General features: G+C 38.0%; 1 protein-coding gene across 9 annotated transcripts in view; it reads left to right on the top strand.

Annotated features, from left to right (window-relative positions):
• MECOM (MDS1 and EVI1 complex locus) overlaps nucleotides 1–19019 on the top strand; it is a 552947-nt gene that overhangs the window by 253596 nt on the left and 280332 nt on the right. For all 9 annotated transcript variants that reach the window (XM_072807999.1, XM_072808000.1, XM_072807991.1 and 6 more), the window contains exon 2: nucleotides 16777–17114. In XM_072807999.1, coding sequence (XP_072664100.1) covers nucleotides 16777–17114 — 338 coding nt within the window. The remainder of the gene's footprint in view (nucleotides 1–16776; nucleotides 17115–19019) is intronic.

Below are 19019 nucleotides of genomic sequence, written 5' to 3'. Positions count from 1 at the left end.
ATACATCAATTAATATTCATCAATGTTTAGAGACATGATCTGGTAAGAGCATGGAGTGAACTGTACACGACAATTCAATTCTCTACCCCCAGAGAAACCTTGGCTACTCCTTACTTTTGCACCATAGAATTTGGAGGGAACTCTGGGTGGGTTTGCCACTCTCCCTAACTACTGAATTTTGTAAAACTCTTGGGAATGTTATCAGGATCATATAATGTATGTATGGCCTGGGAGGTACTTGTTTCCATCTTCATCCATCAGTTCAGATCTAGGAGGTGTTTTCAGAGGTTCACCAGTTGCACCAAAGTAGTGGAAGAAAGTTTTTCATGTTCTTTCATTTGCCAGGTGTTTCAAGGCACTCATTCTTTTTGAAGTGCTGGAATGGGATGTTTGTGGGAGGAATTGAAGTGCCTGACCCAAGAAGTAGGGAAAGAGACAAATTAATCTTGTGACTTTTTCTTCTCCTCTGCCTCTGGGGCTAAAATCATGGGAGAAGTGCATCATATCCCATCATCAAATATTGCTCATTGTTCATTGGCCAATAATACCTCATTCAAACAGAAGCCTTCTAAACTTCTTCAATCTAGGCTGTTTCAGACATCAACACAGAAATCCTGGCAGGGATGTGTTTTGGAAAGAGCTCATCTTTCTGTACCATGTCAATGACCACATTGATTTTTCTTTACATTTGGTTTCAACAAGTGTTTATTGAGAGATTTATTGACAAGGTAGTTTTAGAGAATGAATTGTTCATGAGCCATCACCTTTTGCTATCTGAATACAGGTAGACCTGCAAGACACTGACCTGTAAGACGTGTCTCTTAAGAACTAGAGACATGAGAACCTTTCCCTATAACAATGATAATGACTTTTGGCATTTGTAGTTTCCCCTAAAGTTTACAAAAGATGCTCAAATGCATTATTTCTTCTGACTCCTACTTTAATTTTGTGTCATAAGTATTTCAAAAATGACATTTGTCTAATAGAAATATAAATGTGAGCCATGTATTAATTTTAAGTTTTCTGGTAGGTAGCCACATTAAAATAGGTAAAAGTTAAGCAGGTGTAATTACTTTTACTAGCATATTTTATTTAACTCATTGTATCAAGCCAGTTCAGAATGTAACCAATATACAAGAATTATCAACTAGTTATTTTAGAATTTTCATACCAAGTTTTAATATCTAGTGTATATTTTTAAACTGATAGTACATCTCAATTTGGAGAAGCCACACTTTTAATGCTTAATTACCACATGTATGTAGTGGCTACCATATTGGGCAAATATCAGATATGGATAAAGAAACTGAGGCTCAAATAGACTGAGGGGCTTTCCTGGGTCACATGTTTGGTTAGGTGGACTTATACCCAGTGTGGTCTTCTGGTTTAAACAGAAATTGGGTTAGGTTTGTGGTTTGTAGATTATCTGAATATATTTGTGTTTTATGGGTTAAGATTATAGGATAGGAATCTGGAGATGTTGCAAAGAATGATTCTATCATATACCTAAGGATTCCTAACTGCTAGTTCTGGAAATGCCATAGAATTTGTGTGTGTGTGTGTGTGTTTTAAGATTTCATTTATGTATTTATTTATTTATTTATTTATTTATTTATTTATTTGGGAGAGAGAGATAGAAAGTGAGAGTGGGAAAGAAAGGGGGGTGTGCAGAGGGCGAGGGAGAGAGAGAATCCAAGGCAGACTCTACCCCGAGCCTGAGGTCTGATGCAGGGCCCAATGGGGGACTACATGGGGCTCCAGGCAGAGCTTGATCCCATGACCCTGAGATCATGACCTGAATTGGAATCAAGAGTTGGACACTTAATGGACTGAGCCACCCAGGTGCCCCTGCATAGAATCTGTGTTTTTAAAAATAAACTCCATAGGAAATTTTGATGCACAGCCTGGTTTGGAATAGCTTCTCTAGTCTCTGAACGTCTTAAAGCCTCATTTCTGTATTTATACATTCCCATATTTTTTTTTTACATTCCCATATTATTTATCTATTTAGCAAGTATGTATTGAATATCTACTATGCCCCGGACACTATGCACAGTGCTGCAGATGCAGCTGTGAACAAAGCAGAGTTCCACCCCATGAAGTTTACATTCTACGACCTGTAAGGTATGGTTGGTTCATAGCAAGTGCTGTGATAAATGTTGGTGGAATCAAAATCTAGTTGGCAATATTTGATATTGCTTTACCAATTTCCCTTCCTGGAGGACTCTGAAAAACCTGAGGATGAGACAAAAATATGAGTTATCCATGTAGAGACTTTTTATTTGTTAATTTTTATTCCTTTTATACCAATATTTTTGAAGGGTTTACAATGTGAGGAGGACATGGTTCAAATCTGAACTGATTCCATTTGGTTAAATTCATCTATTAGCATCTTGAGCACTTAGAGAGAGAGAGAGAGAGCGCACAAACATGTAGATTCAGCATGCACTTTCCCTTCCTTTAGTGGGGCATTTTTACTGTACCTTTTAATGGATTGAGGACACAATGTGAGTGATGCCTTTTGTAAATTTGTTAAAATTTCCCAATTTAGAGGAGGAAAGGGTGGTACTCTTCACTATTTTAGTACAGTTGGCTTGCTTTGGCTGATGTTTTCGAGTCAACAACTACACATTGAATTGTCGTGGGCTAGAAACGTCACTGGGTTCTGGGCATTCCGCAATAAATCGGGCATCCAGACTCTGACTTCATCACCTTATAGTCCAGTGGCATTTTGGTGGTGATGGATTTAATGACTTTTCCCATTTGGGCTCACTTGAGTTGGGGTGTGCCAATTGCACGATCCTTTTATGACTTTCCATATATTTACACAAGTTTTTTGTTTGTTGTGTGTATGTGTGTTTTGACTAGATGTGTATAATGCTGTTTCTTGGAAAAATTTATAATGCACTTCTTTTCCACCAAGAAGAAAGAAAGTCTGCCTGGCTGTTTTTTCTTTAGCCGAGTACTTTCATTTGACCCTTTAAGCCAGCTAAAGTGAAGAAAAAAAAAATGCAGCTATAACCTACTGTTCAAAATGGTGTAGAGATCTAGGAGCATTAATTTAAAAATTCATAAATCCTTTGCACTATGCAAATTAATGACCTGTAACCTTTTTTTCAGGTGACTTATTTTGACTTAACTATGTCCAAATAAATGTGTTTATTTAGGAGATCCCAGTGCTACCCAAAGCTGACATTTAGCATCTCCTATGGCTCATAATATGTACAAGAGATGTGGACCACCCTCTGTTTTCTCATTATGCCAAATAATGGAAAGTGGAAATCACTCTAATCCTTTCTTCTGTGTCTGCTGTACCTCTGCAAATATGATAAACTCAATCCAATTAAAAGTCATTACCTCTCCAGGGCTTTGCTGCAGTCTATAACCTTTATTTCACAATCCTCCTGATTATCTGTCTTCATCCCAAGTAGAATTTTTAGCCATCTTCCATTTCAATTTTCTCTTAAAGAAGAGGAATATCACTTTTACCATTGAATATCGCAGTCCTTGTTTTCTGTACCGTTCACTTGACTGTATTCAATGTGGCCTTACATTACACAAGTTAATTCTTTCTATGCATGTGTCTTAGCTCCCTGGCTAGATTTTAAGCCCTTTGGAATCAGTAATTTTACTTTACTCTTTTTATGCTCTCCCTACCCCACCCTGCCATGGTGCTTTGTATATAGAAATATCCTTGATTAAATGATTATTGATCTGTAATCTATGTTGGATTCTAGTTACTAAAATGCAACAGTGGAAATGAGTATTAAAAAGTTAGATGAGGGGTGCCTGCATGCCTTTGTTGGTTAAGCGACTGACTCTTGATTTCAGCTCAGGTCATGGCCTCAGTGTCCTGGGATCAAGACCCTATTTGTTTTTTTTTTAAATAAATAAAACATTTAAAAAAGTTAGATGAAGTAGGTACATTAATACAATGACAATGGCAACAGAAACAATAAAAGCAACAACAGCACAAAGCTTGTTAAGTTATTGGGTAATTATTCTGTAGTCTTCTGGTAATTCTCCTGTCCCCCGGTAAATTTTTTTCACATCATATACTTTTGATAGAATTATAACATTTCCATTTTTTCCTCTCAACTAGTCACAGTTTACATGGATTGATCCACAGTATATCTGAACCAACAAGTATCTTAAGTGTTTAGATGAGTAAACTGATCATTTGGTGGCTTCTTTAGCTTTTAAATTCCACAGTGCCATGAAAAATAGATGTTTCAGTCAATCATCCTGAGGTTTAAGCGATATGATGCCAAAATATTTTATTTAACTCAACTAGCATAGATTAACCTATTAAAATAGGCAGTTTGTAAAGAAGATTTATTGGAGTAGACACAAAAGATGATCAGGAAAAACACAAAACAAAGACACAGATTTTTTACTTTTTTTTTTTTTTACAAATTTTATTTATTTATTTGAGAGAGTGAGCAAGAGAGAGAGCACAAGTTTGCAGGGAGGGTGAGGCAGAGGGAGAAGGAGAAGCAGACTCCCCGCTAAGCAGGAACCCCTGATGTGGGGCTTGATCCCAAGACCCTGGGATCATGACCTGAGCTGAAGGCAGAAGCTTAACTGACTAAGCCACCCAGGTGCCCCCATTTTTTATTCTGAAGAATAATACTTGGGTCTAAGTAAGGGTTATTTTATATAGTATTAATATAAGTGGTCAGCAAAATATTATATGCATATACTACTGAATATGAAGTCAGAAATATGCAGGTTTTAGCATTACTTTTTATGAAACGCCATGATGAGCAAATAGCTCCTTTTTTTTGAAGATTTTCACCAGATAATTACAGCTCTCAAAAATTTTCTTGCTACTCTGGCTTTTGGTAACTTTGACTATCATAGGCATAGGTGGCTATTATTTGGGAAAGGACCATCATCTGTTGTAGTATGGGACATCAAAAATCAGTAGTACTGCCAATTTTTTCTGATGAGCTCTTGCTTTACGTTGGAGGCTTCAGGGTGATGTGGTCAGTCTTCTCTCTGAAGACAGCACTATTCTGAGGTGAATCAGAACTATCTTTGGTTTGTTTGGTACAACTCTCAATTCACACTGGAAAATAAATGCAGTCTGGACCATCTATAGTATAGGCCTGAGGGGGTTTCACGGGCATCACAGCAGTCCCACCTGATCTCAGGTAGAACTTTTAGTCTTTTTTCAATGAAGTGGATCAAACAGAAACACTATTTTACTAGTTACATGACATGGAAACCATCAATTTTTCTTTGCAGTTTTCTCTTGGCTTACTTTATAATGGAAATGTAGACCATGCTATTTTATAACCTGTTGGTTTCATCATTTTATATATTACTTAAAGTAGTAGAGTAAGTCATATCTATTTTGATCCTCATGTTGCTGTGAAGAAATCAGTGATACTCAGAAATCAGTGGTCATGTACATGACCACTGCATTTCCATCAAACAATGAAGAGATTCATTCTTAAAAAAAAAAAAACAAAAAAACGTAGCACATACCTGGTTTTGGTCAATCTGAGGCTAGGAGTTTTTATAGATCGGCATGCCCAATTGCAGGTGCTTCTACTCAACTTTTAACATTCATCACTCTTCCTAACCTCAACTTACACCTTATTGGATTGCATTGTCACATACCTATTACCACTTCTGTCTTTCTTTTTTTTTTTTTTTTTTTTTTAAATTTTTATTTATTTATGATAGTCACAGAGAGAGAGAGAGGCAGAGACACAGGCAGAGGGAGAAGCAGGCTCCATGCACCGGGAGCCTGACGTGGGATTCGATCCCGGGTCTCCAGGATCGCGCCCTGGGCCAAAGGCAGGCGCCAAACCGCTGCGCCACCCAGGGATCCCCACTTCTGTCTTTCTAAGAGCCTTGAGGGCAGAAAAATGCATCTTACCCAACTCTATATGTAGCCTTAGCAACTTGCACAGGGCAAGGCACAACATGGTGCCAAATAACACTCTGGATTGGATAAGTGAACAATAGTGAAGAGTAGCATCTTTGGCAAAGACTATCAGCCCTGCACTACAATCGTCTAATTCTCCTTTTAGTGCGAGGAAAAGATTGAAATCTGGGCACTTTTGTAGTCCAAACTTCAACTGGAATGTGCAATCGGAGCGCTTACACAAAACTGGTAAAGTCTGGGGCATCTGTTTAATCCTTCACTTTTCATAGTATGGAGCCCACCAAAGATTTTGAAAGTCAAATGTATATTTATTCCACAGAGGAAACTTTATCAACCAGTGCAAAAGTTTACTGGCACTAGCTGGTGATATAATGGGTAGTTTAAATCCTGCTAACTGCAAATAATTTTTCAACAGTGTTTATGATTGTGGTAGAGTTTAGTGAGGCAGAAGTACAGATAACATAAATATTTCGACAAAAGCCGATTGTACTGGAGCCATAAATAAATTAGACCCAGTTTGTAAATAAATTTAGTTTTTGCCAGCAAACATTTATAATCCTCTCTTGCTGCAAACGATAGTAATTTATATAGAAGAGGTCCTGAATGCCTTTTTTAAAAAAAGTCAGTTCTCATTAGGAGGCAGTGCCTGGTGCCCGTCAAGTGTCTTAGACTGTGTGACTCAATTAGACATTGAAGGATACTGTACAGACCACCTAATGCTACTAGTTATTGTACATGTTGATAATGACAGTTTCCAGAGACCATACATAGTTTGGTAGTCTATGAAGTTGTCATATTATATCATTCCCTTGAATACGTAGCTTGTGTTACCACTTAGCAATGTTGAAATTACCCCCTCTCAAATCATAAGTGCTATTTAGTGTATGTATACACATATGCATGGCACATCTGTTCATATTTTTCTGAAAACACTTTTTACCAAAGTGTATAATGTTTTCTCAGATGAAAAAAAAAAAACACACCCAACCTTCTTTTATGTTTTTCAATGACATTCCATCCATCCCCATGGTTTTGAATGATTTTACGTTTAATATGATGTAGTGGTGGGAAATTCAATATGGGGGCCTTTATAGCTTACATGGGGGCAGAAAATTGAACTCTTTGGAACCATCTAAACTTGTTTGACACTGAAGACACTGTCTTGGCAATGGGGCCAGAGTCCAAGCTGAAATTAGCCAAATCAAGGAACCTGCCCCATGGAATCACTTTAGGGTCAGAAGTCATTGTTGTCTTTGCTACCAAGCCCCGTGAGAACAAGGACCATTGTTCATTTTTCAAATAAAACCTAATTTTGAGACTCTAACAAAATCCTATTCTTTTGGGCACTCTCTGCTCCTTATCAAACCAAGAGTGTGGTTAGGTTAGTGTTCTATTGCTTGTTCACTTTCCCTTTTATCAGCAAGCCACGGCTACAACTCCCTCTTCTGCCAGACACGCATAATTAGTCTCCTTTCTTTATGTGGAACTCCTGGCTATAAGAAAGCTCTTCTGTTTTGTGGCCGTAGGGAAGAGTCTGCATCAAGTCAGCTGTGAGAATGAACGTGAACTTACATTCAAACTGTTTATTCACTTCTCTTACGCACCTATCTCTGTTTATTCTACGGTAGAAAGTAGAGCCCAATCCCATTTGCTTTTTGATCTTCATCTTTTTTGGGGTTGTTTTGAATATTTTCACCCAGTTTATATTAGAATTCAGTCTCCTCCCTACAAAATGCACTCCCCCTCTGCGCCCCCCCCCTCCCAAATCCCTGCCTTCCTCTAGCTTGTAGCTCCTGAGCTATGGTCTTTCTTTTGGAGGCAAGAAGGATCTCTGCCAAAAGCCACCAAGCCACACTTAGGTAATTATAATAAACAAGTTGGGGCTCTCATTTCACATGCAGAGCTGAATGAAGCAGAGCTGTGGTCAAAGGGATCCCAGTTGCTCCTCCATTAGCAATGGCACATTAATGCGCCCTCATGCTCCCCTCCCCCACTAAAACATTTCTGCTTCTTCTTCTTCTTCTCCTTCTTCTTCTTCTTCTTCTTCTTCTTCTTCTTTCTTCTTCTTTAAGGAAGCAAACCAGGTCACTCCTTAGCATGGGAAGGGCTGCTGCTTTCTTCTGAAACCACCATCAACAACATAAACAAATTAGAGGTAGTAAACCACACATTCTGCCCACACGTAAACCACAGTCCTCACCAGAGGGCAGTCTACTTAATGTGAGAATAACAGCCCAGTTTTATAAGCCTCTACTGGGAATAAATTCCAGTTTCACTGGTTAGAGCACAGTTAGGCAGCCAGAGCACAGTCTCTCCTAGGTTACATGTTGAGAGAGACTAAACCAATTCTCAGAGTGTCTTTTTAGGAAATCTATTTTATAAGCTTTTGGTATACCAGACCTTGACCATCCTTTGGTTTTTATTAGGTAGAGTCAGGATTGCTTGAGGGAACTGAACCCAGGGCTGAACTTGTCCAACGTGCTTATTCTCTGGATAGGGAAACAGAGCTATGACTCTCACGCTCTGACTCTCAAGGTGGCCCCAGGCGCTGGAGGCATATTGCCGAATTTGGATCTCCATATCGTGGCTTGTGTCCCTCCTGCTTTCCCCAGTTGCAAATGGCGTGGTCTACAACCCCCCATCTTGACCCATGCAGGAGTTGTAAAATATTCTCTATACCTTCCTGATGCTGATATGCTTCCTTTCCTGACAATGGTTAGTCCTCCACTAATGTGTCCAGCCCTAAACTAATGTGTTCCGTCATCAGTAAATTCCTGCCTGTGATAGTCTTTTCTTAAATACCTGTTTAAACAGTCATTTAGATAAGAGTGTCCCATTTGTGTGCAACAGGAAATGCCTGCCTTCTTTTAGATACGCTGGCAAATAATTACTGTAGATATGGCTTGAATACTGAAAGGCTGTACTCTGGTCATTTCAGACTGCCTGAGGAGTAACCACCCAGTCTGCTGCACCATAATTTCAGGGCATTTCTGTTTTACCCTAAATGAATCTGAAGGAAAATCACTTTGGGGATATAAAAAGTTTATGAGAAAAGCCATCAGGTCAAAGCTTGCCAAAAGTCTCTTAAAAATTTGTATTGCTAAAAGAAAGTTGAGGCCCATAGTTACAACGTAAAAAGAACCCCTATCTGATCTCTGATAAGTCTGTTCTTACCTGGGCATTCCAGTGGGTATTGGCGACCGTGGTTCCCTGACAACTGAATAAGCCAAACATTAACCAGGCCATGTTTTTCCTTGGAGTAGTGCTCACAGAGCTTTAATGTCTTTATTTAGCTGTTTTAGAATCTGTAAGTAGATACTGAAGGGCTTTACTGGTACCTCAACTATGAATTTTCTGGCGATTTCTTTCCATAACCCTTTTGAAAAAGCTTAGTTCCACCTCTGAGGAGGAACTTTTGAAAGTGGCCAAACCCATTTCATAATAGCTTAGAAGCTACCAGTTTAATTCACAAACCATACTTGTTTGGTGCGATGTCTGTGAAATTCCTGGGAGAGTGGAGAAACTCTTAATCAGATTTAAAAGCCACAGGACAAGCAAGAGGTGTGCCACAATCCTATGAGCAAGATAAATGTTTGCTCATTGATTTGGGTCCCTTGCTTCCAATTCATGTGGTATTTTCTGCCACTTTCCTTGCTGGCCTCCCAACACTCTTTCATACTTTTTGGTCTTTTTGACAGCCCATAAATGAAATATTTTTAGGAAGCACTAGGGGAAAAGTTCCATAAGAAAGAAATGGAATAGCATGGTACAAGGAAGTAGCAAATACTTGAGGAGCAAGGAAGCTTAGAAGGTCATTTAAAAAATTCCATGTGCCAAACCATGTTGATAGATTATCTCGCCAAAATAATGGTCTCTGGAGACACGAATTCTCCAAATGCAGGGCAGTGTCAAAAGATTCCGATGGAGCTCTGGTTTCTTCTCAGCCCTCTCTGGAGGCAGCACCTTCTGAAGACCGCGTCCATCAGCATCGCCTTCCATTCTAGTCGATGCCTCTCTTTTCCAAACCTGTACCGCTGGACCCTTCCTGCAGTCCTTCAAAGGCAGCTTAAGTCAGTTTTCTGGAAACTCATTTTCCTTCCTTTTACTAGTTTCCCTTCTTCCTTTCATTTGGGATCTCAAATTTCATGATCTTGGGGCCATTCTCACTGAATTTTCTGCTGGCCAGTTCCTCGCCTCCTTCTTTGTTCTGTTTGTGCATCTGGCACCGTTGGGCTCCACCCTTGTCCCCAAGCCCAGCACACGTTTACTGGTTGTGTCACCGGTGCAGAAGAGCCGGCTCCGGAGGCCCTCTGCTTGCTCACCAACCCGCTGCTGTAACTGCTCTGGAATTGTCCTAACAAGGGAAGAAGAGCATGTCCGGTTTGAATTCTGGAAGGAAATCGGTGTCCTCCCCCTCCCTTCCCTGGCCCACCACTAGCAGGCCCCGACTCGTGGACTCCTGTTCCTGTGCTCACGGCCTACCAGGAGGTCCCTGGTGGGCCTTTGAGGTTTGGCAGCGCCTGGGCTCCTCCTAGAGCTGGGCACGCATCCTCTGCTCTCAGCCACGTGTAATCCTTCCTGTCTGCTGGCGAGTTGGGCACAAAGTACTGGCGCTTGGGCCCACCCTCTTCTTTAGTAGCAATTAACCTTTACTACAGAGCTTCCTTTGAAGTTTGCTCGTGTTTTTATTACAAAACTGCAATGAGGAACATAATGGGGGGAAATGTCTAAATTTCTGAGTTACCTAATCTGTTCAATTCCCTAGCTGGGCTCCTCCTGGCAGTTGTTTCATGTAGTTATGATCTCAACCAGTCTGCCTGAGATCTCAAACCATGTTTCTGTCTCAGCCTATTTTAAAGATTAGTGAGCTATTACACACGCGCGCGCACACTGCAAACGCACGTGGATGTGTGCATTGTGTGCATGTGTGTGTAGGGCTGAGTATAGAGAGGAGATTGCTTGTTTAATGCCTGCAGAAACCAGCCTCACGTTAGAGTCAGGCTGAGTCCCTGTGCTTTTAATATGAAAATTACAGTCTATTTAGTTGCTAAATGTTTTGTCGCGATGAAGGAACATGAAGAGTGGAGAGGAAATTATTTACGCTGGTATCACTAATGATAATGCTGAGCGATAAGTATTATGACGGGTACGGAATGCTATTAATGGTGAAGCTCAGGATTTTGAATGGCATCTGCCCAGAAGATTTGCAGTTAAACTAGGCAGAGAGGCCAAGTGAAACAAATGGTGAGTTATATAAAACCCACAAAAAGAAAAGGCATTTTAGGCCAGCCTTGCAAATAAGAACCAAAGAATTACGAGTGAAATGGCATTTTTTTTTCTAGCTTGCCGTTCACAGGAGCTCAAATAAATGAAATCATTTTTCTCTGCTTTTCACTCAGCAGTAAATCATTGGTAATCCAAGGTTAGTAGAAAAGCAACTATGGAACTCAAAGAAAATAAAAGAGAATCTCTTTTTCTTCCTTAGGATGGGTAAAGACTTTCTAAGAAAAATGTAAAAAAAAAATCACAGAGGAAAAATAGACTTCGTTCCATAAAAATTAAAATTTTTAGACAACATAAACCCACTAAAAGACCAAATGATAAATGTTTTACTAGGGAAAGTAGCACAAACTATCAGAGGGATAATTTTTATTATTATTAATAAGGCAGACCAACAAAAGCTCAATTAAAAATGGACAAAAACAAAGAATGATTTGAAAAGAAGAAATACAGATGACAAAAATATTAAGTCCTAGGAGTCAACTGAGATCTGAATTAAAACAACTACATATATATAGTTGTTTTATATGAATATATATAATCTTTTCCATTGTATTAATAAATTTTAAAAACAAGACATAATAAGAAATGCTAGGATAATTGATAGGAATATAAATTGATATACACCCCAAAAAGCAATCTGTCAATAATCACTGTTTTCTTACAGGGCTCTAATTTAAGGGACTTAAAATGGACAAATATACATATTTATATGAAAAGATGTTTATCTTCATGGTGTTTATGCAACAGAAAGTTAGAAGCAACTTAAGTAATTACAACTAGTTCATTTTTTGTGGGTCCATATAATGGAATATTATGCTGTAATTAAATATATTTTTATTTATTTATTTTTTAATATTTTATTTATTTATTCATGAGACACACACACACACACACAGAGGCAGAGAGGCAGAGACACGGGCAGAGAGAGAAGCAGGCTCCATGCAGGGAGCCCGATGTGGGACTCAATCCTGGGTCTCCGGGATCACGCCCTGGGCCAAAGGCAGGCACTAAACCACTGAGCCACCCAGGGATCCTTAAATATATTTTTAGAAAATATCTTAAAAAAACGTTTAAGTGTTCATAATGAAATATAAGTGAAAAAGCAGAAAACAAACTATTTACCCAGTATGGCCACAGTTTTGAAACAAACTTTAAAACTTATCTTTAGAAAAAAAAAAAGCAAATTGCCTAGAGTTACAGACACAGTTGGGTTGGACACCTGCCTTCCAGTCTCAGGTGTTTTTGGATATACTGTTTAGCATCCTGGAGCATCAGATTCCAGATTTGAGAAGTAGAAGATTATTATTGCTGTGGCTTCCTTACAGGATTGAGAGTGTTAAAGTGAGAACATATAGATATACGTCTTTGAGAGTTATCATTATATTATTGCTATTATTTCTGCAGTTTTCTCTTTGTAGATTCTTATGTGCTTTCAGAATGGAACTCTGTCAAGTGGAAACCTATGTTAGTTATTCAAAGAGTCATAGAAATAAATATACTCCAATCCAATAGTGTGATCTGGCTTGGTCTCCAGGGATATTAGAACACTTAAAACTTGAATCGAAGAGGCTGATTTTCAAGAGCATTGCCAAGTCATTTGTCTCAAGTCCAACAATAAGCTTGTCTTTCTGTCCTTACTCAGTTAATGATACATCTAAAGGATGCATGAAGCAAATTCCAGTAGTAGGCAGCTCAGCTCCAAGAAGTTACAAGGGTTATTTATCTTTATGGGACCACTGATATATATAGCAGTTCTTACCTGATACTTACCTATTGTAAATGTGACCAATTTTTTTCCCCAATAACAGAGATTTAATGGAGATAGGATAATTGAGGTAGTTTGTCATTTAGATGAAATGTTTTAGCAGCTTTTTGGATAGATCTTGAGTAATGTACATGGAGGCATTAGTTTACTTTGGTTTATGCAAATATTCAGTGTGGTGTGATAAACTGCATTTGCTGTTGAAAATTTTGAAATGCTAGATTACATTGAAATATTGTTGCGTGTTTTGATATGTAAAACTCAGCAGTTTTCTATTTCTATTTTTTGTCACTACAGCCCTTTTTATATTTAATTCAGATGATACTAGATTAACAGAGGCTTGAAAACAAATTGCCTGGGTTTGCATATACATTTAATGCCTGCCTGTGGATGAATAGGAACGTGAGTCTTTCTCCTGGATTTGCGTGACCTATATAAGTTGTTCTTTAGGTTTAATTGGAATTTTTTGCCATTGTCAGCAGAATTGCATTCAGGCTTTAAATTCAAATTCTTCTGTGCAGCAGCCTGGGCACACATGTGTACTTTGTCTCCACAAGAATTGAAACCCAAATGCACTCGTTTAGATTATGCATTGGGAAAGTTTGTGGGTAACTCAAAGGTCATGAGGTCAGCTATGCCAGTGGGGGGGCCCAGATGGGTTTGTCTCTATCCTTTTTTTAAGATTTGAGATCACTTTGATGGAACTGACAGTATGAGTGATTTAACCCTTTGAGGAAATAGGGGAAATTTTACTGACTTTTAATGGATAATTACTGGAGGAAATAGTTCTATTCATTTGGATGCCTTTTGGTTTCCTGCTGCTTAAGTGGACAAGTCTATAGATTATACAATACTTCCAATTTATGGCACTTACTTTTCAAGAAAAACAAAGTCTTCACAATGTGTGATAAATCCCTTTAAGAATCTGTAGTTACAATTCTTTTGCATTTGCAGTAGTTAAATGTTACAATTCTAGAGAGATTTTATATATATATATATATAATCTGTAGCAAGAGTGCTACTGAACTTTTGGCTTTTAGGTTGATGTACAAAATCTCCCTGAAGGATAGATTTAGATAAACTTTATCAAGGGCGTTTGGATCCTAAAGTATATTTCTCTGAGGTTATTTCTTTAGGACATTACTAAAGTTGTTTCTTTTGATGCTGGGTTTGGAGAGAAGTTTATAATTCGTTATGTTCCATTTCTATGGGTTTAAAAGTGCCTTTTATGGTCAAGATCATTCCTTGTATTTGGTAGAAAAATATTGATTTGATTTAATAGTTTGATAAAATTATATGTTAGGTTAATTATCTATTTAGTAAGTATTTATTAAGCACCTTCATACAGATCACTTGGAGAATTTCTAAGAGCTGTGAGTTCTGAGTCTTCCCTTTATGGGCCAATTTCCTAGTTGGAATAACAGATCCATGCATATTAAACTAAGTAGCAGTACATTATTTGATCATCAGATTTGGAGGTGAATTTTGTAAGAACTCAAGGAAGAGGGATACTTGAGTTAAATGAGACGGTGAGGGGACAAGCTGAAACCTGACCTGAGAGGATGATTATAAGCTGGATGGGCAGAGGAGTAGAGAGAGAAATAGGGTGACCCACCAAGAAGAACTGCAGAAGAAAATCTCACTCAGCTCAGAAGATAAGCTTATTCTGGCCTACGGTCTCCTATTGAGGAGTATTGAGAATCAGAGATCAAGGGAGAATGGTTTTAAAATAAGAGCAATTTTTTTTCTAAGCTGACGAGGTTTGGATTTTACCACCTGTGAACACTGGGAATTATTGGAGGCTATTGCACAGGAAAATGGGTGTGCCCAGAAGATAGCAGCATTGTACGGGCTCAGTGTTGATGGATACCAGAGGTTGGAGACTAGAGGTCTGGAGACATATTTAGAGGACTGTTAGAGAATTTAGGAATGAAAATGTGTATTACATGAATGAGATGAAGGTAAAAATCATGCAAGAAGAATGGACAGCATTTAATGACTGAATAGATTAGAGAATGATGGAGAGAAAATATCCACATTATTTGAGAACCTTAAACGTGGTTAATTAAGGGAAAAATAGTATTCTTAATAGACATGCTGAAGCAGGCAAAAGACTCAATTTGAGGACAGATGATAATGTACAAGATTTTTGATACAATGAACTTGTATGATGATGAGCTTATATGTTAGGGTCAAATGTCTCATAGGAATAAGGTTGTATTCTGGAGTTTGGTTTTGTGCTTGGTTTAAATGTCATTGTCTTATCATTTGACTCAGGAACCAAGCGTTTTATTAGAAAGATACTTTTGCATGTACTATCACTTTGCCTGTCATAAAAATTTAAGAGGAGTCAACAATAGATCAACAATTGTTAATGACTATAATAGATCTCTGTAATAGGTCAGAGAAGGAATTGGACTAGAAGTTGGGTTTTCTACCTTCTAGCTCAATAAACTATCTTGGGAGATTTTAATAGTTTGTAGAACTACAGGGTTGGTAGCATCTTAAAAGGTCATCTTATCTAGTCATCAACCTGAAGCCGAAATTCCTCCACATTATGCGTAATTTATGGTTATCTAGGCTATGTTAGAAACTCTATGATGGGAACTTCTTTTGCCTTTGCAGGGCTCTGATTGACATTTGTCTCTAATTTTGACCCATTTTTCTTAGTTGTCTCCTTGAAGGTCTACAAATCCAACAAATCAGGTATGACTCTTGGTCCATAATCCCTGTGGACAAGAGACGTGTGTTTATTTGCTTTAAGATAACTGAAATCCCCTTCAGCTGGTGGACTGGTGGGAAATTCAAGCTCAGTCACTATCCTTTAACCCCCAGCAAATTGCATAAAAATCTTAAGATCTGAAATGGTACGCTCATTTACTTCCAGTGTGGGGGCTGTGCTGTCTTGTGGAGTCCTGGGAGCCCCAGTGCAGAGTGTTCAGACTCCTTGTTTTACTCTATCTTGCTTTCTTCTCTGGAAAACTCATCTAATTTCTTTGATGGTTTTTGTTTTCACACATGTCCAGAGGAATCACTAGCTTCAAATCACTTTAAGTCTCTGCTCTGCATAAGTTGTTGAGGCAAAGAATACCAATGACTTGGTGATGTGTTTGAAATGGGAAAGGAAAGGTAAAGAACAAACTCAAATTAATATTCCAATAAATAGTTCTGACATACCAAGTTAAGCCTTGTTGTCCATGGCAGCCCTTGGAATCTTTGACAATCTCCTACAATTTAGTCTGAGATACACTGCATGATACAACTTCCCAACACATTGTGTAATGTTATCGCCTCCTGATTAGAAAGGTTTGTGGTGTTGCAGGTACACATATGTTTACTTTTTTTTGTTTTTAATTTATGATAGTCACAGAGAGAGAGAGAGAGGTAGAGACATAGGCAGAGGGAGAAGCAGGCTCCATGCACCGGGAGCCCAACGTGGGATTCGATCCCGGGTCTCCAGGATCGCGCCCTGGGCCAAAGGCAGGCGCTAAACCGCTGCGCCACCCAGGGATCCCCATATGTTTACTTCTTATCTCTACTTTAGTCAGACCAATAATTAAATTGCTGATTGTTTCCCAGCTAAATAATGGATTGAGCTGACCTATGAGAGTATTGACAGTTGAAGATTAGCTCATTTGATTTATGGATTCACCAGAGATAAACCAAATCCCCCATCTGTGAATAACAGAGATTTTTAATGTGGGCATATTTTAACAATGGCCTTCCCTATTTTGTCTTCAAAGAACAATAACATTATAAGGTGGCTACCGAGCTGTGGGATTTTGACGCTTGTATATTAGTAGGAATTCACAAAGTTATCATTTGTTCATAGGTAATGAGTGTGTATATGGCAGCTACCCTGAAATTCCTTTGGAAGAAATGCCAGATGCAGATGGAGTAGCCAGCACGCCCTCCCTCAATATTCAAGAGCCATGCTCTCCAGCCACATCCAGCGAAGCATTCACTCCAAAGGAGGGCTCTCCATACAAAGCCCCCATCTACATCCCTGATGATATCCCCATTCCTGCTGAGTTTGAACTTCGAGAGTCAAATATGCCTGGAGCAGGACTAGGAATATGGACCAAAAGGAAGATTGAAGCAGGTGAAAAGTTTGGGCCTTATGTGGGAGAGCAGAGGTCAAACCTGAAAGACCCCAGCTATGGATGGGAGGTAAGAATAAATGTAGAGTTTATGCATTGAAATATATTCAGAAATGTGAAGAAAAGATTAGTTTTTAAAGTGACCACAAAATAAGCAAATTCCAAATATTGCAAAATGTCTTCAAATGGTCTTTAAGAATGAACCTCCCTTATAATCTCACTTCTTGATAGAAACAAAATGTTGCATAAAGGTATAGTGGGTTAGAAAGGAACTCAACTACCAAAAGGTAAAGAATAGTATCAACTTAAAAACATAACAAAGAAAACAAATACAGCTTTTATGATTAATATTTAGAAGCATCATGTGGCTATCCATATAACATGTGGCATAAGAAAACAAACGTCATCATGTGACAAGTTTATTGTATTTTATCTTTTCTTTGGGGGCAAGGCTTGGAAGATTGGAGGAAACATTTGTTTTCTCCATTTTGTGGCTGAGTTAATTTGATTTTATTTTGTTTTATATGGTCTTTTTGCTCTGTGTACTAATATATTTTGCGACTCTTGTGATAACCCTGCTTTGATTCTACATGCTTCCAGAATGTGAGCACTACACTGAATTCTGTGATGATTCTTTATATTCAAATTGATTTAATGAATAATTCATGCATAAAAGTAATGGCAAAAAAACAATATGAAAATCAGTTTCTGGTTTTAGCCATGCTTTTCACAGAACCCATCTTGATAATATCTAAGGAGAAGTTACAGTCTGATTCCAAAATCAAAGTAAATTTTATCTCAGTAAGAACAGGTAGCTATGTGATGCTGAGCTTATAATTTTTATACAGATCCTGTAGCTGTATCTATTTCCCATTTATTTTTATAACTTGAAAACTTTTGTGGTTAAATTGTGATATTATAATTTCTGGAAAACCTGGTCTATATCTGCAAAATGTGTAGGCAATTTCCATATCAGCAAGAAAGTGTTTTTTAGAGATGTGAGTGACCCTTGGTTTCCTAGTATTTCAGTTAGACAGAAATCAGATAAACTAGATTTATTTGGTCTGTTCTCTTAATATTTATGATCATTAATAGAATATATGGTCAGCATTTTAAATAGAAATAAATACTCAGTGCCTCCAGGACCTAATTTCAAATTTTTGTCCCTTTGTTTTATATATATCCTCTTGTGAAATCTGTTCAAAATGGTTCAATCAAAACAATTCTTGCTCAAATTCTAAAATGCCAAAAGTTAAGATCTGGATTTGACATGATAACAAGTGAGAAGTCCTTCCTTAGTTTTGTTCTTATTCATGGCTCAGGTAAAGTTGTGGTTTGGCTACGTTGCTTTTAGACACATATATTGATAAGAGATTTTTAAAAAATCACTGTAGCATTAACTGATATGTGATTTGAATAAGTTTTAAACCAAATGCGTAGAACTTTACGTCATTTTTGTTCTCCTTAAAATAAAGGCTATAAACATTCTAATAATAAGTAACTCATTAAACTTTTATTACAAAATCTCCAGAGTTAAACAACAAGTTCATTACAGCTCGAGATTATCCAGAAGGCTTGGAATAAACCAAGGCTTAATAACAAAATAATTTTGCAGTTACATGGTTGATAAATGCAGGACTATGTCTCTTTAAACAGGATACCTATGGATTGGGGGATGAATCTGGGGAAAATTCAGCATTTAGAGGAAATTTAAAAATAATTATTTTTCTCCTTGGAGTAGAATGTCCTCAGTATATACACAAGAAAATACTTACCTTGAGAAATGTAAAATGATTCTTTTCATTATGTCAAAACTGAGTTGTTTTATTGCTTGGACTTCCAAGATACTTCTACAAATAGTTCATGACCCTTCGGCTAAAGATCACCCATTCCCTCTCTCTCCTTCAAGAATTCAATTAATGGGCAATTCAATAGTTTTCTTCACCATTTTAATGGTTGCCCACTTTTGAGAGTG

This window comes from Canis lupus, chromosome 31 (assembly GCF_048164855.1).
Source record: "Canis lupus baileyi chromosome 31, mCanLup2.hap1, whole genome shotgun sequence".
Classification (NCBI taxonomy): Eukaryota; Metazoa; Chordata; class Mammalia; order Carnivora; family Canidae; genus Canis; species Canis lupus.
This window is presented reverse-complemented; position numbering and strand designations above follow the sequence as displayed.